This window comes from Chiloscyllium punctatum, chromosome 25 (assembly GCF_047496795.1).
Source record: "Chiloscyllium punctatum isolate Juve2018m chromosome 25, sChiPun1.3, whole genome shotgun sequence".
NCBI classification, from domain to species: domain Eukaryota; kingdom Metazoa; phylum Chordata; class Chondrichthyes; order Orectolobiformes; family Hemiscylliidae; genus Chiloscyllium; species Chiloscyllium punctatum.
This window is the reverse complement of record NC_092763.1, coordinates 23,074,675-23,102,211: the sequence shown is the minus strand read 5'-3', so window position 1 is coordinate 23,102,211 and position 27,537 is coordinate 23,074,675. Positions and strand designations below refer to the sequence as shown.

Sequence of the window (27,537 nt, the reverse complement as noted above, 5' to 3'; positions counted from 1 at the left end):
AGGTTTAAGATGAGAGGAGAATGATTTAAAAGGGACTAAGGAGCAATGTTTTCACGCAGAGGGTGGTGCAGGTCTGGATTGAGCTGCTAGAGGAAGTAGTAGAGCTTGGTACAATTAAAACATTTTTAAAAAAATCTCGATGACTATATGAACAGGAAGGGTTTAGAGGAATATGAGCCAAATGCTGACAAATGGGACTAGATTAGGTTACAATATCCAGGGGACTGAAGGGTCTGTTTCCATGCTATACAGCTCTATGACTTTGTCGTCCCCAGTCCACGCAATAAAAAAAAACTTACTGAGTCACTTCCTGTACCAGAAATGTCTTACACAATATTGTCAAATTTTAGTGCCGCAAATATAAAAATTTGTACACCTCTGGTGACCGGTTAAAGCCAAATTTTCAACCTGCCACGAATGGGATCTGGAACAGGAGAAAACGTTGTGAAAAATAACTTAACCCACAGCTTCCTCAATGTGAACCCTTTCTTTTGCCTTCCATTTTCCCATTTCCTCACTCTCTCTGTCCATCTGTCCCATTCCTTGCCAACCTATCTGTTTTTTAAAACAAAATCATGGGTTGTAGTCATCATTGGACAGGCCAAGCCAGAATTTGTTGCCATCCCTAATTGCCCTTGAACTGACTGCTTTGTTGGGCCATTTCTGAGTTAATGGAGTCACAGCAGACTTCCTTCCTTAACAGGACATTGATGAGTCAAATGTGTTTTTTTTTTACAACAATGATGATCGCTTTATGGTTCCCATTACTGCGACTAGGCTTCAGTTCCAGATTTTGTTGGCTGAATATAAATTCCACCAGTTCTCATTCTGTGATTTTAAACCCACACCCACAGGGCATTAGTCTGGATTGCCTCAAAAATATGTAAATATAGTCTTGCACAAGTAACAAATGCCTTGGGTTTGTTTGCTGAATAGAATCAAGCTCCAATATTTGTTTCTTCATTTTTTTTTTTAGTGACAACGTATGTTTATAAAGATATTTTTATCAATATGTTGAAATAAAAATAATTAGTCTGGATTGGTAGCCAATGACAATAGGAGGATAGCATAATCTCTCATGTATACATTCACATTTCTCCACCCTCCTTTCCTTTCTCCTTCTGGTCTCTACACTTTTTATTTTGACTGTGATATTTTATTTTGCCTGTTCAAAACAACTTCACTGTAAGCAGGAAAAATACTGAACAGTTTTGTATACAGTAAACCACTCCGATCAGTGGTAATTAGGTGAGGCTGGGAAGGCTACAGTATCAGAGACTATCCTATCATGACCTGCCCCTCCTATCTCTCTTGCTTTGCTGCAATAACTTCCTCCTGTAGCTGTTATAAACAAAAGTGATGACTTTATTACAAATCACCAAGTAGTTATTGCACAAAGACAGTCGATGACTTGCCTGGATATTAAATTTTAAGTGGTATGTAAACTTTGACTGAACTTCAATTAAATGTTGCTGAGTGAGGCAGGATGACATTGCAAAAGCAGAATTAAGATGAAGGACAGACAGCAACGATAATATTCTGTAAAGTGGAATGATTGCCTCATTCTTTTCAGAAAGCAAATATCTGACCATTAGCCAAATTGTTATATGACGCACAGCATTATGATTAAATGAACAGTATTTTTGGCTGTTTTTGTTGCTGCCAGTAATTTGGAGGCTTGAGGTTTATGCCCAGTGTACCGTTGACAGGAAAGTGAATATCCAGATGATGTGGGGAGTAGATTTAATATAATTGGCAAAGTGCCAGAGAGAGAGAGAGCATGATGAAGATAATATTTCTTCGAGTGAGTTATGATTTAAGTTGTGTTTCCTGAAAGGTTGAAGGTGACATTCAATCGTAACTTTAGTGAAGCAATTAGATCTTCATTTAGAAAGATGCAATTGCGGGGCTATGCTGGAAGAGCAGGGGAATGGGCTGAATGGATAGCTCTTGGAGAATTGGCACAGGCAGGAGAGTCTGAATAATTTCTTGCTGTGCTGTTCAATTCTAAGATTTTATTGAGAAGATTTATTATACTTTCATAAGACAAATATCTTGATTATTTGATATCCTAAAGTGTATTTGCATTTCCTGGCTCCACGATACTAGTGTTCTTTTAGCCATCTTCTGTCAAGTTGGAAAGATTGCCTCTTCCACCTCTCATCTCAGCATTTTTTGAGCTTTGTGGCTAGATAGACAGTCCATCCATCCAGGTGAACCTTTCTCTGGACTGCCTCCAATGTCAGCATATCTTTCGTTAGATAACGGGCCTAAAACTGTTCACACTATTCCAACTATGGTTGATCTAATGCTTTGTATAGTTTTCACAAGGCCACCCTACTTTAATACCCTATTGTCTTTGAAATAAAGGACAGCATTTCACTTGCCTTCCTTGTTAACTATTGAACTTGAATGTTAGCTCTTTGGAATCCATGCACAAGGGCTCTTGAATCCCTCTGTTCCATACCTTTCTGAAGTCTTTTCTATTTAAACAATATTCAGCCCCTCTACACTTCCTGCCAAATTACATAACCTCACATTTGCCCACATTATATTCCATTTCCGAAGATTTTGCCCACTGAAACTTCTATATCCTTCCATAGACTATTTGTGTCATCCTCACCACCTGTTTTTCTGACACTTACCAACTTGGCTAGGGGTGCACTCGCTTCCCCCATTTAAATTATGAATATATGTTGTAAATTATTGTTACCCCTGCATTTATTTCCTCTCCCGTTTTTGTCCTTTGATTATTTAAAACTTTTAGAATCTTGATATTCGTGTATTCTAATGTGAAGATTTCACCCCCGATGGCTTTCTTTGATATTTAGTCAACATAGCTTTGAGTTTAGAAATCCAGATTGATGTTGATACATGGTGCCTGATGGGAACCCAGAACAATGGTCGCTGGTACCTGAATCTGCCTGCATTGCTACCATGGTGAGTGATAGGATTCAGCTGGGAAGTGTAGGGCTGTCTCTGTGGCTGCCAGCCTTTAGCCTGGGAAGTCTCAGAGGGAACATGCAGCGGGCATCAACCTGTGGGCGCTGCCATTTAAATATTAGAAATTACATTCCCATTGTGCATTGCTTTCAGTGTGATAAGTTTATTTAGATCACTTATTCATTAATTGTATTTGTGGAACAGTAAAATTAGGATTGGTGATGCTGTATCTTGTTTGGTAACTCGAGAGACATTCGCTGATTGGTTCAGTCAATAAAGGATCACCCTTACTGACTGTACCTAGGGGTCAGGTTTTGTGACTGAGACAGGGGGAATCAAGTCAGCTGTACAATATCCTGCTGCCCCTTCTAACTTACGAATGGTTATTCCAGATTGTACGAGAGGAGAGAGTTTGTGCAGTGTTGTCGTTCAGTCTAACTTGTGGTCTAATAGCAGTTATTTTCTTACAGCCTGTTCTGCCTACAAGCTCCAGGGCCGTATCCCTACAGCATTAGACAGGAAGCTCCTGCTGTGGTCTGGTCGCTTCAAAAGAGAGCAGGATATACCAGAAATGGTTTCGTAAGTGAACATTTTGAGCCTTTTGATGAACCACAAGTTCTGTATGTCAAATTGGTTTTAGTTATCATTATTGGATATCATCTTGTTTGCAGTGTAACAGTTGAACTGTTATGAATCTTGAATAGAATAGCTAACAGTGCTGGAAAACACACAGGATTATAAAATCATCAGGATTATAAAATAAATTTTATTGAAGTGTTTCAAAGTCACAAGGTTGTGACTAACGGAGAGCCAATGAACAGGTACATATCATGCAAGGTGTATCAATAAAATATCAAACTTATGAACTCCTTTTGTTTCGATTCCATTGTGCCCTTATGTCAGAAATATCCCACAGCAGCTGAATGTTCCCAGCACACTTTGTCTTTTTACCTTTTAAACTACAGGACAACCAGCTCTTTTCATCCAGCTTCCTGTGCTATGATGAGTTCAAAGGTTTACATTCAATTTTCTGAATACTCCACAAAACTGAATTGTCCACATAGTTCCCAGCCTTGTGTTTCAGTGTTTGCCTTCAAATGTACAGGAAAAAAAAACCTACTCGCCTTTTTCACCCAGACCTTCAACTGTTAACTCTTTAAAAACTAACACTTTTCTCAGCCCTCTGCTTTAACCAAGCCAGAGTCCAAAAGGGTTATACATCCCCCAAGTAATATTCATAATAACCAGCGCAGCTGATCCTTGAGTCTATGTGCGTTCTTGGAGTCTTAGAATGTCCTGTTTTGAGATGTGTTATCCAGCTAGAAACAAAGCACCATGCCTATTTTATACATGTCCTCAGACCTGGAGCGATCAGATGTTCAGTTACTCCCTGCATTTAACTCTGAATAGCTGAGAATGAGGTTATACACAGTGTCATGCCTCACTGGGTTACACACTGCAAATCAAGCCCCAAAAAACCAGAGTCATCACTAAAGATTTTATCAAAGTTCAGAAGGTTTCCCCAATTTACCAGTTCATGTAGACCCTGGTGAACACAGAAAGTATGGACCAGATTTCTGTACTTAACAAGAATTTTATTACACATAGTTAAAGCTAGGATCTATGAACTCTCAACATATAACTCTCTTGGTTAAAGTATAATCCTATGTAAAACTCCACTCTTGTCCAACACTCTCTCTCTCTCTCTCTCTCTCACACACACACACTCACACCAGAGAGGCAAACATGAGGACTGCAGATGCTGGAGATTAGAGTCAAGAATTGGTGCTGGAAAAGCATAGCAGGTCAGACAGCATCTGAGGAGCAGAAGAATTGACATTTCGAGCAAAAGTCCGGCAGTTCAATGGACCTTGTCCAAAGGGTTCACGGAGATGATCTTTTTGCTCGCCAGGACTCTAATATCCCTTCTCTGGGTACTTTTTACTTCCTTGCAGGAGGCACAGGGGAGTGATTCACAAATTACAAAGACTCTGACTCAATTGGAAGCAACATCTTACAAGTGAGGGAAAATAAGCTAGCTTTCTTCAGGCCTCAGGTATTTTCTATTGCAGAGACAAACCAGCTCTCCTCCCAGAGGTCCGAAGGCTTCTGGCAATATCTTTCACAGCCACAAGCTGTTCAGATAACCAAGATCCTATCATGTACTTGTTGACAGACTGTTGGATTTTGTCACGAAAACTGGTTACGACTTCTCAAACCAGTCAACTGCTTGTTGCCAATTGAATTTTAATTTTTAAACATCTCCAGGTGACAGCTCATTTTGACCAATGTCCCCCCATTAGTTGATCAAAGCAGCAGAGTAAGCATCACTTTCTATGAGGTTCCATAACTTACTTCTAAAAAGTGCAGCAATCCCATCTCTAATCCTTAATTTACAACAATCCTTTTCCTATTTTCAGTTCACAACCAAAAATGCAGAAAAGTAGATATAGCCTTACATCAGAAAGCCCAAAATGCTTTTTTTTTTGGCTATTACTGGTTGCCAAACGTTTTACATATATAAATAAGCATCACACAATGATCCAAAACACTGTTTTAAGGCCCCTGCTGTCCGAGCTCCAAGAAAAGATTTCCTTAATGGAGATCCTTCCTATATGTATTGTTCTAAAAGTAATGGTTCTGAAAGAATTAAAGTTCATTTAGGACCATCCAATAGGTGACTGTCACTGGATCATCGTTTATTCTAATGAAGGGCTCTTGCCAGAAACGTCAATTCTCCTGCCCCTCAGATGCTGCCTGACCTGCTGTGCTTTTCCAGCACCACACTCTCGACTCTGAGCTCCAGCATCTGCAGTCCTCACTTTCTCCATCGTTTATCCTGCCCTCTTAGCCTCTGGTGACTGTTGCTGTGTTGTTCTTTGTCACTGGGTCTTTTAGAGGCTGATGACTATCTCCACGCCCTTCTGAAGCCATACGCATAAGTCTGTCATTTATACCACCCGCTCAGCAGTGGCAGTGTGTACTGTCTACAAGATGTACTGCAGAAATTCACCAACACTCCTTAGATTGCACCTACCAAACCCACCACTAACATTGAAAAGGACAACGACAGCAGATACATGGGAACACCACCACTTCCAAGTTCCCCTCCAAAACACTCACCATCCTAACTTAGAAAGTCATTGCTTTAGTCTCAAGGGCATCTTGGAATGGGCAATACATTTTGAGACATCTTATCAAGAATCTGATCCCCTGTGTTTTTATATTCTGTGGACTATCCTAGAGAAAACAAAATGCCCATTGTGTTGGAATGCCCATTAATTATTTTCTGTCTGCACAGAGGGTGTTGAACTGCACATTAATTAGAAACAGCTTGCCAAGTAAAAGTGGCTTCACAGATACTGCTTAATTTAAAGAATTATTCGAATCATAGAGCTGTGCAGCGTGAAAACAGATCCATTGGTCCAACTGGTCCATGCTTGCAGATTGTCCAAAATTAATCTAGTCCCAGTTGTCAGCATCCGGCCCATATCCCTCTAAACCCTTCCTATTCATTTACCCATCCAGATGCCTTTTAAATGCTGTAATTATACCAGCCTCCACCATTTCCTCAGACATGTTATTCCATACACATACTACCCTCTGAAAAGGTTGCCCCTTAGGTGCCTTTTAAATCTTTCCCCTCTCACCTTAAACCTATGCCCTCATTTTGGTCTCCCTACCCTGGGGACGAGATCTTAGTTATTCACTCTATCCGTGCCCCTCGTGATTTTATAAGCTTCTGTAAGTCACCCCGCAGCCTCCGTTGCTCCAGGGAAAATAGCCGCAGCTGATTCAACCTCTCCCTGTAGCTCAAACCCTCCAGCCCTGGCAACATCCTTGTAAATTTGTAGGCATATTTAGGCAATTGGAATTAAGAGCATGGGGAAGGATAACTGTTCATTATATGACATGTTCATCTTACTGTGAAATAATGTAGATTTTTCTTCTGTGAAGTCTCCTCCAACTGTGCCAGTTCAACCTTTTAGGAAAATGAGTAAATGTTGAGATGAAAGGCAGAAACATCCAGGGGCTCCAATCTTGAGCAGGTTTGTAATTAGTTACAGGCTAGTGCAGGTCCCTTGGAAGCATGGTACATAGATGCATCAATGAAGTGTCTAGCAGCAGTGTCACAAGACTGTAAGAATAATACACCTGCATTTGTAGCACATCATGAACAATAAACAGACCTTTTAGAGACTGACTAATTAACTACTTAGGTTTATTAAGCATCCAGAATTTTTGTCTTGATTTATTGGATGTGGAAATTGTTGGCTAGGCTAGCACTTATTGTCCAACCTTAATTGCCCCTGAGAAGGTGATGGTGAGCTGTCTTCCAAACCATCCTCAAGATTTTGAAACAGCCACAGTGCTAATATTCCAGAAGAAATGTTGTATTAATGATGCAAAGTCCTTTTAAATGGATAACAATTTCCAGGTAGCTGTCTCTGATTTGATACCAGAAATTTTCAGGCAATTACAATGACACTCAGATTGATCATTGAGTTGTTAGGACGCATATGAATAACTGAATGGACTGGTTAAAACCATTGTCCTAATCTTAAATGGATGGCACGGTGGCTCAGTGGTTAGCACTGCTGTCTCACAGAACCAGGGACCCAGCTTCGATTCCAGCCTTGGGCGACTGTCTGTGGAGTTTGCACATTCTCCCCATGTCTGTGTGGGTTTCCTCTGGGTGCTCTGGTTTCATCCCACAATCCAAAAAAAATGTACGGATTAGGTGGATTGGTCATACCAAGTTGCCCATAGTGTTCAGGGATATGTAGGTTAGGTGCATTAATCTGGGGTAAACATAGCATAATGGGTTTGGGTGAGATACGCTTCAGGGGATCGGTGTGGACTTATTGGGCTAAAGGGCCTGTTTCCACGCTGTAGGGATTCTAATTCTAAACTCACTGGCATTTTAGAAACCAAATATTATAACCAGGCTGCACTACTCAGGAACAATGACATCTAGCTTCAAAGAAATAACAAAATCCGGCAACAAAAGATTATCTGTCTGACACTGGGTAGAGAATTGCAGTGTCAAAACCATTCCTTCACAGTAATATTGCACACCTACATTCTGTAAATAGTCACCCAGGCTTGAAGTATGTGTCCCTTTCTTAAAAAAAAAAGAAGTGGCATTCATTTGAATATATGAATCAGGAACAAGAAAGGCCAGATGGCCCCTTGAGTATGCCCCACCATTCAGTAAGATCTTGGCTCACCTGATTATTCCACATTACTACCACTCCGGCACCAAACCCCCCCCAAACGATAATCTTTCAGCCAATTGCTTATCCAAAATCTATCCATCTCTGCCTTAAAATATTGAAAGACTTTGCTTCCACTGTCTTTTGTATAGGAGGATTTCAAAGTCTCACCACCCTGTTTGAGAAATTGGAAAATTTTACACTTGCTTTCTTTATACCCCATTTCCCTAATCTTTGTCCACTTGGTTAATCTATTAATGTCCCTTCCTTGTGCTGTTTTCACAGCTTACTTTCCTATCTATCTCTGTCACCAACAAATGGAGCTACCAGAGACCCAGGGACTGATCCCTATGGCTTGCCACTTACTATACCTCGTCAACCAGAAAATGACTCACTTACATCTGCTCTGTTTCCTGTGGCTAGCCAAGCTTCTATTCGTGCCAATATGCTGCCTTCTTTATAGCTTTTATTTTCCACAATGACATGGCACCTTATTGATTGCCTTTTTCAGAACTCCATGTTCAGTACATCTACAGGCTCCCCCTTATCCACAGCACATGATGCTTCCTCAAGGAAGTCCAATAACTTAGAGTCATAGAATTGTACAGCATGGAAACAGACCCTTTGGTCCAACTCATCCACGTTGACCAGATATCCTAAATTAGTCCCGTCCCATTTGTCAGCATTTCAACTGTAGACCTCAACACCCTCCTTATTCAAATACCCATCCTTTTAAACGTTGTAATTATACCAGCCTCCACAACTTCCTCTGGCATCCTCTCATTCCATACACACAGTACTGTGTGAAAAATCTGCTCCTTGGGTCCCTTTTAAATCTTTCCCCTCTCACCTTAAACCTTTGCTCTCTAGTTTTGGACACCCCCCTCACCCTCGTAAAAAGATCTTAGCTATTCACCTTATCAATGCCTCTCATGATTTTATAAACCTCTATAAGGTCACCCCCTCAGCCAATGACACTCAAGGTTAAAAAAAAAACCAGACTATTCAGTCTTTCCCTATAGCTTAAACTGTCCAGTCCTGGCAACATCCTTGTAAATCTTTTCTGAACTGTACCCTGTTTCCACGCTGTAAACCTCTATGACTCTATAACATCCTTCCTGTAGCAGGGGGACCAGATTGAATGTAACATTCTAAAAGTGGCCTCACCCCTACCTTGTACAACTGCAGAATGATGTCCCAACTTCCACACTCAATGCATTGACCAATAAAGGCAAGCATGCCAAATGCCCTCTTCACCATCCTATCTATGTGTGACTCCACTTTCAAGAAACTATGCACCTGTACCCCTCAATCTCTTTGTTTGGCAACACTCCCCAGGGCCCCACCATGAACTATATAAATCCTGCCTTGGTTTGTCTTGCCAAAATGCAGCACCTCACATTTATCCGAATTAAGCTCCATCTTCCGCTCCTCAGCCCATTGGCCCATTTGATCAAGATCCTGTTGTACTCTGAGGTAACCTTCTTCACTGTCCACTACACCTCCAATTTTGACGTCTTCTGCAAACTCACTAACCAGACCTCCTATGTTCACATTGTAGTCATTTATATAAAGGATTACAAAGCAGTGGACCGTTCCATGCCGCACACCACTGGTCACAGGTCTCCACTCCGAAAAGCAACCCTCCACCACCACCACCACCACCCTCTGTCTCTTAATTAAACACAATTTCCCTTAAACAAAACCATGCTGACACTTTGACTTTCTAAGTTTGTTGCTATGACCTCTTTAATGATCAATTCTAAAATCTTCCCCATAACAGACATCAAGCTAACTTATCTTTTCTTGTTTGCTATCTCCCTCCCTTCGCAAATAGAGGGATCATATTTGCAATCTCCAGTCCAGGACATTTTGGAAAATTAACACCAAGACAACTTCTATCTAGTTGGTTACCTCCTTTGACACCCAGGGTGAAAGTCTATCTGTACAGGAGTCTTGTCAGTTTGCAGTTCCATCAGTTATCTTCATACACTTCCCTAACTTTAATTTCACTAAGTTCCTCTCTTCCTTCCGCTTTCTGATTTGCAGTTATTATTGAAATGTTTCTAATATCGTCTGTAGTGAAGACGGAAGAAAAATGTCTGTGCTTTGGTTTTGATATTCTGTCTATTCTCCCGACCTATCACATGAACATTTGCATAATTATATCACGTTGAAGCTTGAAAATTTCTCTAGCTTTTTTAGTTAACCACAGATGGTGGATCTTTCTTTTAGAATTTTTCTCATTGAGATTTGTATTGTGTATTCTAAGTTATCCCCTTAAAATCTTGGCTACTGGATTTCTGTCGACCTGTCCCAATTTGTGAGATCACCATAGCCAGTTCTGCTTTCATTCCCTCGCAGTTGCCCTGATTTCAGTTTAATATTCTAGTTTTACACCTGCACATCTCTTCCTCAAATTACAAGAATGCAGAATCATTTCTGAGTTATACATCAAACCCAATTCTCCACGATGGAAATGCAGTAGACTGTCTGTATCATGGATAACTGATTTACTTAAAAAAAAACTTAGAACCTCTCTTGTTTGCTGTCAATGACCACATCCCAAAAATGAACAACATCAGCACTTAATGTCCATTAGTCTTTTCCTGCTGTTTAATTAGAACTCGTTATTGACACCCTCTCAAGAGCTGCCATTACATTTGAGCCTATGCTGAATACAGGTTCCTATGATGGGTCCAGACACTCTGGTGAGCTTAGACAAGGGGAGGCTGAGAGCTGTGTGCTTTTTGTTTGGGGTATATTTAATTAAGACAGGCCAGCAAAAAGCATCAAAACCAGCAGCACTTTTTTTAAAACTGGAAACAATGCAGGGAGTTAGATATTTGATGTCACAGTCATCTTCCTCTTTTCAAATTTAAAAAAAAATGTTTTTTTTTCCACAGGAATGAAATGCTTTATGCAGCTGGAAACAAAATAAGGGTGAAGATCTGCTACATGATGATAGGTTTGACGGTTGTAGCCTGCCTGATTATGGTGGTCTCTGGAAAGAAGGTATGTTCATTGCTGACCTGTTGTCAAGAGAGACTATTTAATGTATCCGCAATGGAATCCTATTTATTTTCCATGGCACAATCCCTCCTCTTGATTGCAATCAATATTAAGGAGAGTTCATCTCAACTGTCTTAGCTGGTCTCCAGAAAGTGATTTCCTGGTCTCCTCACATATTAGAAACCCATTGTGGAAACTAATTCATTTTGTACAGCTAGTGGTAATGGGGGAAGCAAAGGAATGTTCTTTGCTCAGACTATATTAGATTAAATTCCCTACAGTATGGAAACATGCCCTTTGGCCCAACAAGTCCACATTGACCCTCCGACCCATTTCCCTCTGACTAATGCACCTAACACTATGAGCAATTTAGCATGGCCAATTCACCTGACCTGCACATCTTTCGAATGTGGGAGGAAATCGGAGCACCCGGAGGAAACCCACGCAGACACGGGGAGAATGTGCAAACTCCACACACACACAGTTGCTGTGTCAGTATACTTTCAAATACTTTCAGTATTTCTGTTAAATTTATGCGTGTAGCCTCATCAAGAAGGAAAGGACCATTCTCCCCATCGCCTTGACCTAACATCTAAAACAATAACTTATCTGATAACTTATCTCATTGCTGTTTACGGGTTCCGAGAGCTGGGATGGGGATCAATCTGGAGACCCTTAAAAATGGCAGGCAGTAATGAGTAAAGTCAGTGCTTGGACATTGGCTGCTCACAATATATATTAAAGATCTGGATGGGGGCACGAAATGTAACGCCTCCAGGTTTGTCGGTGACACAAAGGCGGGTCAGAGGGTGAGTAGTTGCAGAGTTGTTTCAGTGTGGTTTGGCCAAGTTGAGTGAGTGGGCAAATGCATGGCAGATGAAGTACGACATGAATAAATGTGAGGTTATCCACTTTGGTAACAAAAACAGGAAGGTGGATTATTACCTGAATGGCAATGAGACCTGGGTGTCCTTGTTCAGCAGTTGCTGAAAGCAAGCGTACAGGTGCAGCAGGTGGAGAACAAGGCAAGTGGTATGTTGACCTTCATAGTGAGGGGATTCAACTACAGGAGCAGGGATGTCTGCTGCAATGGTACAGGGCATTGGTGAGAGCACATCTCAAGTATTGTATGCAGTTTTGGTCTCCTTATCTCAGGAAGGGTGTTCTGCTATGAAGGGAGTGCAATGGAAGATTTACCAGACTGATAAAGTAAAAACAGAAAGAACTGCGGGCGCTGTAAATCAGAAACTAAAACAGAAATTTCTGGAAAAGCTCAGCAGGTCTGGCAGCATCTGTGGAGAGAAATCTGAGTTAACGTTTTTGGTCGAGTGATCCTTCCTCAGAGCTGAAATATTAACTCTAATATCTCTCCACAGATGCTACCAAACCTGGTGAGTTTTTTTTTCCCCAGCAATTTCTCCTTTTGTTTACCAGACTGGTGCCTGAGATGACAGGACTGAGGTTTGAAGAGACACGGAAGTTTCCAAGACTGAGACAGGGGTTCTCATAGAAATCAACAGGTTTGAACAGGACTGGACAAGTTAATTGCAGGAAGGGCATTTTCAGTAAGGGGGCGGTCCAGAACCAGGGTTCATAGTCTCAGGATACAGGATGGGCCATTGAGGACTGATATGAGGAGAAAAATCTTTTAATACAGAGAGTTGTATATGTGGAACTCACTATCACCAGAAAGGGGTTGAGGTTAAAACATTGAATGTGCTCAAGGAGATAGAGGGTGCGGCTGTGAGTGAGGCAGTTAGAGGGATTCAGGAGGTAGAATTGCAGGAGCCTCGGCCCCAGTCCTTGTCCAATACGTTCAAGACGTTTGCTCCTGTGTGCATGGGAATGTGACTGCAGGGACTGAACGCAGCACCGTGGTACAGGGAACCATTCAAATGGAGAGAAATGTTGTACTTAAGGATGGTGTGGTTCGAGGCATAGACACTGTTCTCTGTGACCAGGTTGAAGAGTCCCAAAGGTTGAGTTGCCTGCCTGGTGCTCAGGTTTGGGATATCTCATCTGGGCTGCAGAGGAACTTGGAGTGGGAGGGCAAGTTCCAGTGGTCGTGGTTCACGTAGAATCCAACGACAGATAAAACTAGGGCAGAGGTTTTGCTAAGGGAGGACAAACAGCTAGGAGCTAAATTAAAACACAGAACTAAAAAAGATAATTATTTCTGGATTACTACCTGAGCCATGAGCTAATTGGCACAGGGTCAATAAGATTAAGCAGGTAAATACGTGGCTGAAAGATTGCTGTGGGAGAAATGGGTTTGAATTCATGGGACATTAGCACCAGTACTGGGGAAGAAGGGACCTGTTCAGATGGGGCGGTCTTGGTATGAACCATGCTGGGACCAAAGTCCTAGTGAATCGCATAACCAGGACTGTAGACAGGGTTATTAAACTAAATAAAGGTGGGGAGGGGGGGTTGGATATAGTGGAAATGAGGAAACCCGAATTAAAGGAGACAGTAAGATTGCTGAATTCAGGAGAGGTTATTAAAATCTCCAACATAGACATAAATAGGACAGAGTATTTGGAAAGGGTTAGCAATCAAACTTCAAGCACACTGGCCAAAGGAATGACAATGAGAAGAGGGACAGTTAATACAGGACTGAAGATGTTATATCTGAATGCACGCAGTATAAGGAACAAGGTAAATGAGGTTGTGGTGCACATTGAAATTGGCAGGTATGATTTGGTGGGCATCACGGAGATGTGATTGCAAGGGGTGAGGATTGGGAGCTGAATATTCAAGGATATCCATCCTATCAAAAAGATAGGCAGGTGGGCAAAGGGGTGGGGTTGTCTTATTAGTAAGAAATGAAATTAAATCAAAGTCTGGTCAGATGGTGTCGAACCTATATGGGTAGAATTGAGGAACTGCAAAGGTGGAAAAACCATAGCTGGAGTTATGTACAGACCTCTAAATAGCAGTCAGGAGCTGGGATGCAAGATACACCATGGTGGCTCAATGGTTAGCACTGCTGCCTCTCAGCACCAGGGTCCCGGGTTCAATTCCAACCTTGGGCGACTGTCTGTGTGGAGTTTGCACATTCTCCCCGTGTCTGTGTGGGTTTCTTCCGGGTGCTCTGAAATCCTCCCACAGTCCAAAGATGTGCAGGTTGGGTGAATTGGCCATGCTAAATTGCCCATAGTGTTAGGTGCATTAGTCTGAGGGAAAGGGATCCGGGTGGGTTACTCTTTGGAGGGTTGGTGTGGACTGGTTGGGCCGAAGGGCCTGTTTCCACACTGGAGGGAATCTAATCTTAAAAATAAGATAGAAAAGATGTGTAGGAAAGGCAAAGTTACAGTAATTGTGAGGAGTTCAGTAGGCAGGTGTACTGGGAAAGTCAGGTTGATAGTGGATTTGCAAGAAACTGAATTTATGGAATGTCTACGCGATGGCGTTTTGGAGCAGCTTGTGATGGACCAAACTAGGGAACAGGCAATACTGGATTTAGTGTTGTGCAATAAGGCAGACTTGATAAGGAGCTTAAGGTGAAGGAACCCTTGGAGGCAATGATCATAATAAGATTGAATTTCCTCTGTAATTTGAGAGGGAGAAAATAGAATTAGAGTTAATGGTATTACAACCGTATAAAGGCAACTACAGAGGCATGAGGGAGGAGCAGGGTAGAAATGACTGGGAGATGAGCCTCGCAGGAAAGACAGTGGAACAGCAATGGCAGGGGTTTCTGGGATTCAAGAGACACAGCAGAGATTCATCCCGAGGAAAGAGAAGTATGGTACAGGGAGGATGAGGCAACCATGGCTGATGAGGGGAGTCAGGGATAGCATAAAAGCAAAAGAGAGAGCAGATAATGTGGTGAAAGGGCAGTGGGAAATGAGAGGATTGGGGAGCTTACAAAAAAAGCCTACCAACAGAGGGCAACAAAAAAGAAATAAGGAGGGAGACGATAAAATAGGAGGGTAATTAGCCAGTAATATAAAGGAAGACTGTAAGAGTTATATAAAAGGGCAAGAAAGAGACAAAAGTGAATATTGGGCCACTGGTAAATGGTGCTGGAGAGATAGTAGTGGGGGACAAGGAAATGACTGAGGAATTGAATAATTACTTTGCATCAGTTTTCACGGTGGAAGACACAATAATTTCCCAAATATCCAAGAGAGTGAGGGGGCAGAGCTGAATATGGTGGCCATCACCAAGGAGAAGGTGCTAGAAATACTGAACGGCCTGAAGGTGGATATATCACCTGGACCAGATGGATTACACCTCAGTGTTCGAAGGGAGATAGCTGAAGAGATAGTGGAAGCGTTAGTGGTGATCTTTCAGCAATCGCTAGAATCAGGGAGAGCCCCAGATGACTGGAAAATTGCTAACCTGACACCCCTGTTTAAAAAGGGAGTAAGGCAAAAGATGGAGAATTACAGACCAATTAGCCTAACCTCAGTCGTGAGTAAGATACTGGAATCCATTGTGAAGGATGAGATTTCTGAATACTTGGAAGTGTATGGTAAAATAGGGCAGAGTCAGCATGGTTTCATCAAGGGGAGGTCATGCCTGACAAATCTGCTAGAATTCCTTGAGGAAGTAATGAGCAGATTAGACCAAGGAGAGCCAATGGATGATATCTACCTGGACTTCAAGGTGGCCTTTGGCAAGGTGCCACACAGGAGGCAGCTGAGTAAGATAAGTGCCCAAGGTGTTAGAGGCAAGGTGCTAGCATGGATAGAAGCTTGGCTGTCTAGCAGGAAGTAGAGAGTGGGGATTAAAGGGTTTATTCTCAGGATGGTAGCCAGTGATAAGTGGTGTACTGCAAGGCTCAGTGTTGGGACCACAACGTTTCAAATTATGATCTAGATGAAGGAACTGAGAGCATTCTGGCTAAGTTTGCAGACGATACAAAGATAGGTAGAGGGACAGGGAGCACTGAGGAGACGGAGAGGCTGCAGAAGGATTTGGACAGGTTAGGAGAGTGGGCAAAGAAGTGGCAGATGGAGTACAATTTGGGAAATTGAGAGGTCATGTGAGGTCATGCACTTTGGTAGAAAGAATAAAGGCATGCACTATTTTCTAAATGGAGAGAAAATTCAGAAGTCTGGAGTGCAAAGAGACTCTGAAGTTCGAGTACAGGATTCTCTCAAGGTAAACTTGCGTTGAATCAGTAGTTAGGAAGGCAAATGCAATAATGGCTTTTATTTTGAGAGGACTTGAATATAAAAGCAGAGATGGACTTCTGAGGCTCTATACTGTTCTGGTCAGACCACATTGGGAGTATTGTGTGCAATCTTGGGCCCCATATCTCAGGAAGGATGTACTGGCCCTGAAATAAAAACCTTAACATATGAGGAATGTTTGAGGACTCTGGTCTATACTCGATGGAGTTTAGAAGGATTAGGGGGATTGAAGTGAAACTTACAGAATACTGAATAGCCTGGACAGAGTGGGTGTTGGGAAGATGCCTCCATTAGTAGGAGAGATCAGGACCCAAGGGCACAGCCTTAGAATAAAGGGAAGACCTTTTCGATTGGAGATAATGAGATACTTTTTCAGCCAGAGAGTGGGGAATCGATGGAATTCACTGCAACAGAAGGCTGTGGAGACCAAGTCATTGAGTATATTTAAGACTGACTGACTGACTGTCAAGGGGATCAAGGGTTACTGGGAGAAAATGGGAGAATGGGGTTGAGAAACTTTACTGGCCACGATTGAATAGCAGAGCAGACTCGATGGACTGAATGGCCTAATTTCTGCTGTAATAGTCTTATAATTCTTGGGGCTAAATGGATCAATGAGCACAGGGTAAAGGGGGAACAGGATACAGAGTTGGATAACCCACCATGATCATATTGAATGGAGGAGCAGGGTTGAAGGGCCAAATGGCCCACTCTGTTCCTAGTTTGTTTCTGTAATAGTTTTCACTGTTCCAAGTACTTTAACCCACAATGTGGCAGTCATCAATTTGTGGGGGAAAGTGTTAAAAGCTCTTGAAGGGCAGATAAAGTCTGTTTAAGTGACATGTTATTATTTAAATCCCCAGTTCTTGAAACATAGAAGAAAAACAAGCTGCAGCTGTCAGTTAAGTTGAAAGAAAGGCTTGGTTGACAGGCCATCTGGTGCAGATTAGAAAATGAACCCCACTGTTCCTTAAGTGCCAATAGAAATCATTGATGATATATCTCGAGAATTACAACATTATAGCTGAGCTTAATCCTGAACACTTTCCAGAGATTCTAAAGCTATAAAAGCACTTATCTCAGTGGAGTTCATTTTGATTAACAGCTTTGAGCTTACAATAGGATTAAACCCGTCTGGTTCACTAATGGTGTTTTAGGGAAGGAAATCTGGTCTGTGTGACTCCAGACCCACAGCAGCGTGGTTGATTCTCGACTGCCCTCTGGGTAAATAGAGATGGATAATAAATATTGGCCTGGCTAGTGATATCCACATCCTCTGAATGAATTTTTTTTTAAACCAGTATCTTTGTGGTTGCTAAAATGAATTTTATTCTCTCACATTGTCCACTTCTGGGGATTTAAGGTGTTTTAATGGGTTTCGTGAATGAGAGTTGCTTTTCTTTATCAAGCGTGCATGAGAGCCGCAGCTTTATTAGATTGTTAATAATATTTTCATATCCCTATGTCTGCTGAGGTCTGTCTGTAGTGGATATTGGGTGAGTGATGACGGAAATGGGCATGGGTTTATGAGTGGGAATGGCTGATCAGAACAGGGAGCAGTTACTGGTGAGAATCCAGGAGTGGCAGAATCCCCATATTAATAATTCACTCTATGAAATCATTATGTTTCACATTCCATCTTTACTTTTTGACCAATGGTGGGATACTTTAACGGCAAGTAAACCCGCAGGCAGATTGCCAGCTATTTTCCACTCACTGCTTGAAAGCTACAGGACAAGCAACTGAGAAAAGCATGGGGACACAAAATGGGATTGAAGGCGAAATTATGGGTTAAGCTTCAAAATACTGGATGTTGCACTGAACCATAATAAGCACAGACGTTCTCCATTGTACTTGTATCATAGTGTTGTAAATATGGAAACAGACCCTTTGAAGCAATTCATCCACACCTAACAGATTTCCTGAATTAATCTAGTCCCATTTGCCAGCATTTGGCCCATATTCCCTCTAAACCTTTCTTATTCATATACTCAGTCCAGATGCTTTTTAAATGTTGTAATTGTACTCACCTCCACCATGGGCAGAATGGCCTTATTTCCACTCCTATGTCTTATGGTCCAGCACTTCCTCTGGCAGCTCACTCTATACACGCGCCACCCTCTGTGAAAAAGTTTCCCTTTTTAAATCTGATTCAGAGTGTGATTCATTCATAGACCGTGATTTGTGAATGGGATGTAATTCCCAGTGTGACTGTCTAATGTGTTTGACATTACCACATCAAGGAAATATAATCTTCCTGAATTGTAATTTTACAGCTGTAGTTTGTAAGTGCTTACTGTCCCTGAGAAATTGTCCCTTTTAAACAACCCATGCCTTCTAGTTTTGGACTCTCCTACACTTGGCTATTCACCCTATCCATGTCCTTCATGATTTTATAAACCTGCAAAACCTCAGTCTCCAATGCTCTTGGGGAAAATAGCCCCAGCCTATTCAGCCTCTCTTTATAGCTCAAACCCTCCAACTCTGGCAACATCCTTGGAAATCTTTTCTAAACCCTTTCAAGTTTCACAACATCTTTCCAATAGCAGGGAGACCAGAACATCATGACGGAGCAGAAGGCCAGATAGATGCGAGCAGCTGAACGGCACTTTTAATTTCCCGATAATGTTTCTGCTGTTTCCACATGTAACTATCTAATGGGTCTTAAATTGATGCAGTAAAGCAAAATGGAGTGCAATCTGTGCGGGAGCTTTAAAGTGGTCAATGTCTAGGGAAATGTATTACAGCCAATTTTAGCAAATTGAATTTCTATTGTAGAATATGTTCTGTCAAATAAAGGAAGAACAACAGTCTGGGTGGTAAGGTCCTGATCCGTGTGCATCTCTCATTAGCAAGCTATTATTTAAATCCCTTCTCTTTTGGTTGGGGAAGAAATGAATAAAAACCCAGGAATAAATTGTGGCGCTAATGGTGGGAACACAGAATGTGGGGCTGTCACCTTTCAGTTCTGCCACGAATTGAAAATTCAGAGCACCACCCGGATAATGGGGAAGGAGCAATGGTGCAGAGATTTTCGAGCTGCCAAGGGAGCTGGAGCACAGGGGCTGACGCAAAATACCAGGCCAATAAATTCTAGTAATGAGACTAGTATGGGAAGAAGGTAAGCCTCTAAGGAATTGGATGAGGATGTACAGGAGAGAGTAAACATGCTAAATCACTGTTATTTGCAGCTTTTTGCTAGCGAGGACACTAAAACGTAAACACAGACTGCATCCAAACACCCATCATTGATGACACGGGACCGGACATTGCTAAACCAGATGGTTTTAAACGAGGCAGAAGGAGTTGACCCTTCCATTTTTGCTTGAATCGTGGAGATTTCAGATGTACCATTGTTCAATCTCAGAGACACTAAGCACCTACAAACTATAGCTAGAAGATTGCAATTCAGGATGATTGATATTACCTTGTCCATGAGATACAAAACACATCAGAGAGTCACAATGGGAATTACAGTCCATCCACAGGTCAGACAGAAATAGTCTATTAAGAAGTCACATTCTGAATTATGGTCCATTTGAACTGTTACCTCTGAACCATAGCCAAATAGAAAGTCATTCGGACATTCTAAAGGGAGTTATATTGAGGAATTCAGTCCATCGGTGAGTCTCACCAGGAATTGCAGTCCATTCAATGGACAGAGTTATTCAATGGGATAATTACCCCCAGAAAATTTAATGATCTTTTGAGTATTGCTGAAGAGGGCACATTGTGTCAAAGCTTTTCATTTTCACTCACCAATCACCGTTGTTGTCTGCAATCACTTACTAATGAGTGTGATTGTCCACTAAGGAAATTCCATGTCATGTGTCATGGATTTTCTGAGTCCTTGTGTGACCAATGAGCTCAGTCCGACCAGACGTTTCAATGTTGAAGACCTTCAACTGACTAACTTGTTTCTCAAAGTGGTGGAAGTGGTCATTGGGCTTGAGGTTATTCTCATTCCTCTCTCAGGTTCCTTTTCCATGCTTCCTCTAGCTGATGGGTGTTCTCAAAGAATTGTGTCCTTTCACAAACGGGTTTCCCCCAGCTCGGGAATTCTTACAAATGAGGGTTTCCCATGCCTTGACATCAATGTTGCATTTCTTGAGGGAAGTCCGCAGAGAGTCTTTGAAATGCTTCCTTTGTTGTCGTCTTGTTGGAGTGTTTTCCTCAAGCTGGGCAAAGATGATTTGCTTTGGCAGTCATTGACATCTTAAGCATGAGGCTGGCCCAATGGAGTGGGTTTCGCATGATCATGACCTCCATGCTGGTGCTATTGGGCTGCTTCAAGGACACTGATGTTAGTCACACCTGTCCTTCCAGCTGACCCTTACATCCTCCAAGTTTCAGAGCCATACAGAAGAGTCAGAAAGGTGACTGTCTTATCCACAGGTTTGTTGGTATCAGCACAGTTGAAGACTTGCAACTTTAAGCGTGCCAATGGGATGCAGTGATTCAACATTGTACCCAATGTCAGCCTTAGCTTGAGAGATTGCCCTTCCCAGGGAAGGGCAATGTCCCACATTTGGCAGGATTTCTCATTGATCATAATGGAGAGACAGACAAGAACATGACCTGGGATAGATTGTTAAAGGATTTGATTCTTTTTGCAGTGGGGCTGAGACTAATGTGCCCACACCACTAGGAAACTTGTTCTTGACAAAGTGACAAATGAAGGTGATGAAGGTGGAGAAAAGAGCGGCAGTGATGTCAGAGTGTGCTTGACCAACTCAGAGTAGGCTTCAGAGGAGTCTGTCATATTACCAATGGCGAGGACGTCGCTGATATCTGATCGTGGAGGAGACCGAATGGTGATGGGTTTCACTGGGCCATTGGCAGGGTCTTCCGTAGCACTTCCTGATTGGAAGAATCAAAAGCCTTGATCAGGTCGATGAAGGTGATGCCGAGGGGTTGGTATTGCTCCTGGAGTTGGCAAACAGTGAAAATCATGTCCATAGTTCTACAACTTGGTTGGAAACCACATTGTTCCCAGTGATGCTAAAGCCTCCAGTGGTTGAAGAAGAGTGTGGTACCACAGTTGCCTTCACAAATTAGTCATTTAGTTGAGCCATTTCTGTGCTGTTGTGCAGAGAAAAACTTGATTATAGATTCAAAGAGTGAACTGAATGAAAGTTTGCATTAATTTGGGAGGCAACATGTTCAAGGAGCTTTCAAGGAAAAAGACATTGTTGCTCTGTCTGCAATGATCAGGGATGAAAGGTTTGAGAGCGAATGTTTTGCAGGGAGGATGTGGATAATGGTTTTGATATGAATGGATGAAAGTGCCATAAGTCTACAGACTTACTAGCCTGACACCAGTAATTAAGAAATGAACTGAATTAATAATCAGGAGAAGGATTACCTGTAGGGATATAATCTAGTAAATGATGAGCACCATAACGTTCAGAGGAATGGATTCTCCAACACCAAATTGATGTCGTCTTGCCCTAATTACCAAATTGGACGTAAGTGTAGGCCACTTAGTCAGTCACCTCAAGCAGCCTCCTCCATTCAATAAGATCATGGCTGATGTGACTTCTTCACATTTCCACCAGACCCCAGATAACCTTTCACCCCAAACTTTAAGAATCTATCCATCTCTGCCTTAACGATATTCAAGGACTGTCTAATTGGGGATGTAATGGACAACGTGCGCAAAGTCTGACAGTGCTAACTCACAGGCCTAACCACCCCTAATCTAAGCCTCAATTGGAAGTTCAGCCCCTCTTATCATTGAATGGATATTAAATTTGCAGTTAGCATACAAGCTGGCATATATTCAGAGGAAACCATTTTGACACGAGCCCAAGAGAATACATATCTGGACTGTCTATTGGCAAATTCAAGTTTGATTTAGCCAACTGGAAACTGGTGTACATTTGAAATCAAAATGAAGGCTGCACATATGACGCGATCGAGATTGATCTAGCCCAGAACGATGATGCAAGGGGTACTCTAGAACGTTAATCTATCATTCATTCTGACCAAATGGTGTGAGATTATGGTAACAAAGTGAATATATTGAGAGGTTACACAACCCAGTTAGTTGCGGATTCACATTGAAACTCTGCAGTTCCTCAATCAAACCAACCTGGATTACTGCTCGGAGTTCTGGTTGCTGCAGTTGACCATCCTGAGGGACAGGAGCTTTGAGAAACATATCAGTCAGTCAGAGGTCTTCACCACTGATCAGTGTGGTTCCAAAAAAGACTTTTTTTTAAATCCAAGATACCGGTATCATCTATCAATCTGACAGGCAAAAAACTGACAGTAATTGAAAATTGTAAACATTTTGCAGAATGTGCCATACATCATCTTTTTCAGTTTTACTCCGTTAAAATGAACTTACAAAGTTCATTTGTGTGGAATGTTGTGAGGTAGCTGAAGGGCATTAGGCTTATTTGTTTTCCTGATCTATGACTAGGTTGAAAGTGACCCATGACCCCGACAAGCCTGAACTTACCCCTGCCCCAAACACCTGACCCATAATCTGGTAGCATTCACTGCCAGGCACAGCCTTGGGCCTGAGGCTGCCATTGAATGTGTATGAGGAGAAAGTGAGGACTGCGGATGCTGTAGATCAGAGCTGATAATGTGTTGCTGGAAAAGCGCAGCAGGTCAGGCAGTATCCAAGGAGCAGGAGAATCGACGTTTCGGGGATGAGCATGAATGTGTATGGCATATTAGGGGAGAACGAGTAAATGTAATGCAATCCTTTCAGATGTGACAGTGTTACAGGATGTTGCAATGACAGTTATGGGAAGGACAGTTTTTGAACACCAAACAGGAAGCAGTCCTTATGCAAGGTTTTTTTCAAAAATAATCTGATGTTTGAGAATATGCATTTACTTCAATACAGCTTGCTTTTTTGACAGTAAGGCAATTGCAACAGAAGGACTGGATTTCTAGAATAAGATCGAGTGCACTGGAGGGTCTTTAATTAATTGGTCAGGGTGACATGGTGACTCAGTGGTTCGCACTGATGCCTCAGTGCCAGGGACACTGGTTCGATTCCACCCTCAGGTGACTTTCTGTGTGGAGTTTGCACATTCTCCCTATGTCTACAGGAGTTTCCTTCGGGTGCTCCAGTTTCCTCTCACAGTCCAAAGGTGTGTCAGCTAGGTGAATAGGTGAAATGCAGGGTTACAGGGATAGGGTGGGGTGAATGGGAGGTTGTTCGGAGGGTTGGTGTTGACCCTCGATGGGCCGAATGGCCTTACTTCCGCTCTTATGTCTTATGGATCCGATGGGCTGCTTCCACACTGTAAGGATTCTCTGATCCTCCTCTTGGTTTCTGCCTGAAACCAGGTGGCACTGAGAGAGAGATGAAATGAATGTGGGGTTGATCGCTATCTCACTGAATGCACGCCTCACTGGAGGATCTTCCTCACGTCCTCCGGACTTAATGCTGTTTCTTAAAGTTGCTATGGAGAGAGTGAGAATAAGCTAAGAAATTAACAATGATGGTCCAAACACAAAGCTGCCTTTAGTTTAGCCAATCTCTTCCGTTGGGTATTATCTCCGGTCTTTGATGTCGATGCCCCTTGAACAGGTGAGCATGCTGCACAACCTCTCATGCTGCTGGCCTTCGCCTTGACAACAGTAATACCCCCCCCACCTCATCCACCAAAAGCTTGTCTCACCTCCACTCTAACAAGCAGGACCTGGACATCTATCTGTCTAGAACATGTCATTGAGGAGGTCCCCCTGCCATTAGATATTTTCTAAATCAACCTGCTCAGATGTGGCTATACAGCACTGGAGTAGGTTGGACTTGAGCTAACCTCCAGGCTCAAAGGCAGGGAACACCACCACTGTGTCACACAAGCCCATTTCCTGCCAGATAGATTTTAGATTAGATTCCTGACAGTATGGAAGCAGACCCTTCGGCCCAGCAAGTCCACACCGACCCTCTGAAGAGTAACCCACCCAGACCCATTCCCCTGCCCTATATTTACCCCAGACTGATGCACCTAATACTATGGGCAATTTGGTGTGGCCCATTCACCTGAACCTGCACATCTTTGGATTTTGGGAGGAACCTGGAGCAAACTCACACGGAGAATGTGCAAACTCCACACAGACAGTCACCCAAGGCGGGAATCAAACCTGGGTCCCTGGTGCTGTGAAGGCAGCAGTGCTAACCACTGAGCCCACCGTGCTGCCCCATTGTTCACTCCTTTATATCAGCTGGATTTTTATTAGCTGGAAATTTCCGAAACAATGTTTGTTTTTGCTCGGACTTTGCATTACTTCATTTATATTGTTATATTCTCTCCCTTTTGTAATTGCAGGCTTTTAAACAGCACGAGAACCTTACCAAGTGGAACTTGGAGAAAAAAGCCAAATTGAAAGAGGAATTTGAACAGAAGCTGGTCACAGAAAAGCCCCAGTAACTGCAATAAGACTAGCTGTACCAATTTACCTCCTCTTATCAGTGGCACAAAAGACAAACTATTAGTCTTATCGATGACTGGTTCTGAAGTCCATTGGTACACAGTTATGACAGCCAGGACTAGTACTCAACAATGTCATCAGTCCTTGTTCTGCAGAATGAACCAATCCACCTTCGTTTCCATTTTAACCTCTTCAAAATGATTACTCTGAAAGTTCTGTTTTAGATTTTATGATTGTCAAATGAAGCCAGATTATCATTGACACTTTCCGTTGAAGCTGCTGTCTCTCATTTCTTGCAGAGAAGCTCACTCATTTCACTGGGTAATGTATCCACTGATGGTGGGCTGAGGAATTTCAGACATTCTTTCTCCCCCTCCACAGTCTGTGTGTCTGTGACACAGGTACCCAGGCCACACCTTTCTTAATTTATTAATCTCAATACATTGGCATTTTTGCAGCCTCTGTTTGAGTGCTCAAAGTCTAACGTCGACACTTGGTCGCAGCTCAGATCTCTGATGATGTTAATGAATGATCTGCCATTTAGTTCAAATTTCAAGCAACTTGAGTATTTTGCTTCTCTGAAACAATTCCTCACCTTTTGAAAGTCAGATTAGTCTCCTGCAGTGTGGATCAATCTTTATCAAAGTGAAAATTGCAACATCCTATCAGCACTTTTCAAATCACTATAATGCACAACACTGGGAACCAGGCCTGTAAATGACTGTTCTTGGACATCAGGGAAATCATTTCTCAATTATGAAAGTCGACCTCAAGTTTAACATATGTCATGCCTAAAAGCTGTAATATTAAATCAATGTAATATTTTGTAGCAGTGTCTGATGGTTCTTTTGACTTCCTGAATAAAAATTCTGTTATCTAGTTGTGTAAGTGCCTTTTAAATGTACCGTTAGTCTGTTCCTGAACCCACAGCTTGAATGTAATTATTTTTCATTTGCTGTCAGGATGGGTGAGATATTTACAAGGCAGTTTGCTTCAGACAGACTGAGAGACCACTTATTCCTTCAAGTCTGTTCCATTCAATTAGGTCTTGACCTGTATCTGAATTGCATCTAACATAGAATCCCTACAGTGTGGATACAGGCCATTCGGCCAAGCCTCCAGCGACTATCACATTCAGACCCAACCCTTCCCTGTACTCCTGTATTTCCCATGGCTAACCTACTCAGACTGCACAGTCTGGGCCACTATGGGCAATTTAGCATGTCCACCTGCACATTAGATTCCCCACAGTATGGAAAACAGGCCCTTCGGCCCAACAAATCCACTCGGACCCACTGACCAGTAAGCCACCCAGACCCTATATTTACCCCTGACTAATGCCCCAAGCACTATAGGCAATTCAGCATAGCCAATTCACCTGACCTGCACATCTTTGGATTCTGGGAGGAAACCAGAGTAAACCCACGCAGACACTGGGAGAATGTGCAAACTCCACACAGTTGCCCAAGGCTGGAATCGAACCTGGGTCCCTGGTGCTGTGAGGCAGCAGTGCTAACCACTGACAAACCATGCCACCCACTATTTAGGGAGTTGATTACCCTGCCGCTGCCCTAAGAGCTCCTTCCAGGAACTTCCCCAGAGAAAGAGAGTGAGAGGGGAAAGCCATGCAGACATGGGGAGAATGTGTAAACTTCACACAGACAGACAGATGCCTGAGGGCGGAATTGAACCCAGATCCTTAGTGCGGTGAGGCAGCAGTGCTGACCATCATGCTGAAAACCTGACTTATTTTCTCCATTCCCCCTTAAGCTTGCTTAAAACAAAATTAAATTTCAGTTTTAAATATTCAGTTCACCCCAATCTGAATAGCTTTTTGACAGACAGTTCCTGATTTCAGTCTATTTAGCTGAAGGGATATTCTTTGAATCATTCTTGAATGACCATTTTCAAATTGAATCCCAAGCCTGAAGTTCCAGGTTCAAGTCCCGCTCCAGTACTTAACAGCCAAACAGGTGGATAATCAACTTATAGATCCTTCCAACTCATCACAAAGGAGGGTGATAAGGACAGGAGGGACTAGTCAGCATTGTGATTGAATGATTGGAAACACTACCATCACCGTCTACAGCTCTATTGTTGTTAAGGTTAAAAAGTGAATTGTTAACAGCTGGACTCTGAGTCAAGTGTAATACATCACCATATTGAAGATGAGTAAAGAGATGTGGGTAGATACAAATCCTTTCCATTAGACACAAGGGAAGTTTATTACATTTCAGAAAACTTGATCCCAATCAGACACAAGTTTTTTTGAATCTAATGACACTTGTCAGCTATTAGAACTGACCTACCCACAAGTTGTCATGTCTGAGGAACTTTCCTCTGCGTATAAGTTCTTCCAAATATGGTAGCCCTGTAGGTCTCCCATCATAGTGTTTCTTAATGGGCTACTTAAGCTGCCGAAACATCACAACTTGGTTTCTGCTCTATACCGATGCAGAGTATCTTTGGTTTAAGGATATATTAAACTTTGGATAATCGTTACTGAGATTAGACTGATTTTGATTTTGTATTGATGATCCCAAAGGTTGAACAATTGACTCTCTGATCTGTTGATTATCTCCGTCCCAGAGATACACTCTTACATGGTCTCACATCCCTCACCTGGGAAGAGGGATGTGTGTTGGTAAGACCATGGGGAGTATTGCTGAGCAAAGAGCTCTTGGAGTACAGGTTCAGGGTAGACCGAGTAGTGAAGAAGGCGTTTAGCATGCTTACCTTTATTTATGCACTGAATATAGGAGTTGGGATGTCATGTTACGGCTGTACAGGACATTGAACCAATCTGGTCTCCCTTCTGTGGA

The 27,537-nt window shown here is 42.4% G+C and overlaps 1 protein-coding gene across 1 annotated transcript in view; it reads left to right on the top strand.

Moving 5' to 3' along the window:
* LOC140495750 (protein FAM162A-like) overlaps positions 1 to 25,594 on the top strand; it is a 29,783-nt gene extending 4,189 nt beyond the window's left edge. The window contains exons 2-4 of the mRNA XM_072594816.1: positions 3,414 to 3,522; positions 11,066 to 11,174; positions 24,613 to 25,594. Of these exons, the coding sequence (XP_072450917.1) occupies positions 3,414 to 3,522; positions 11,066 to 11,174; positions 24,613 to 24,714 (320 nt within the window). The 3' untranslated portion in view covers positions 24,715 to 25,594. The remainder of the gene's footprint in view (positions 1 to 3,413; positions 3,523 to 11,065; positions 11,175 to 24,612) is intronic.
* Positions 25,595 to 27,537: the final 1,943 nt, after the last annotated feature.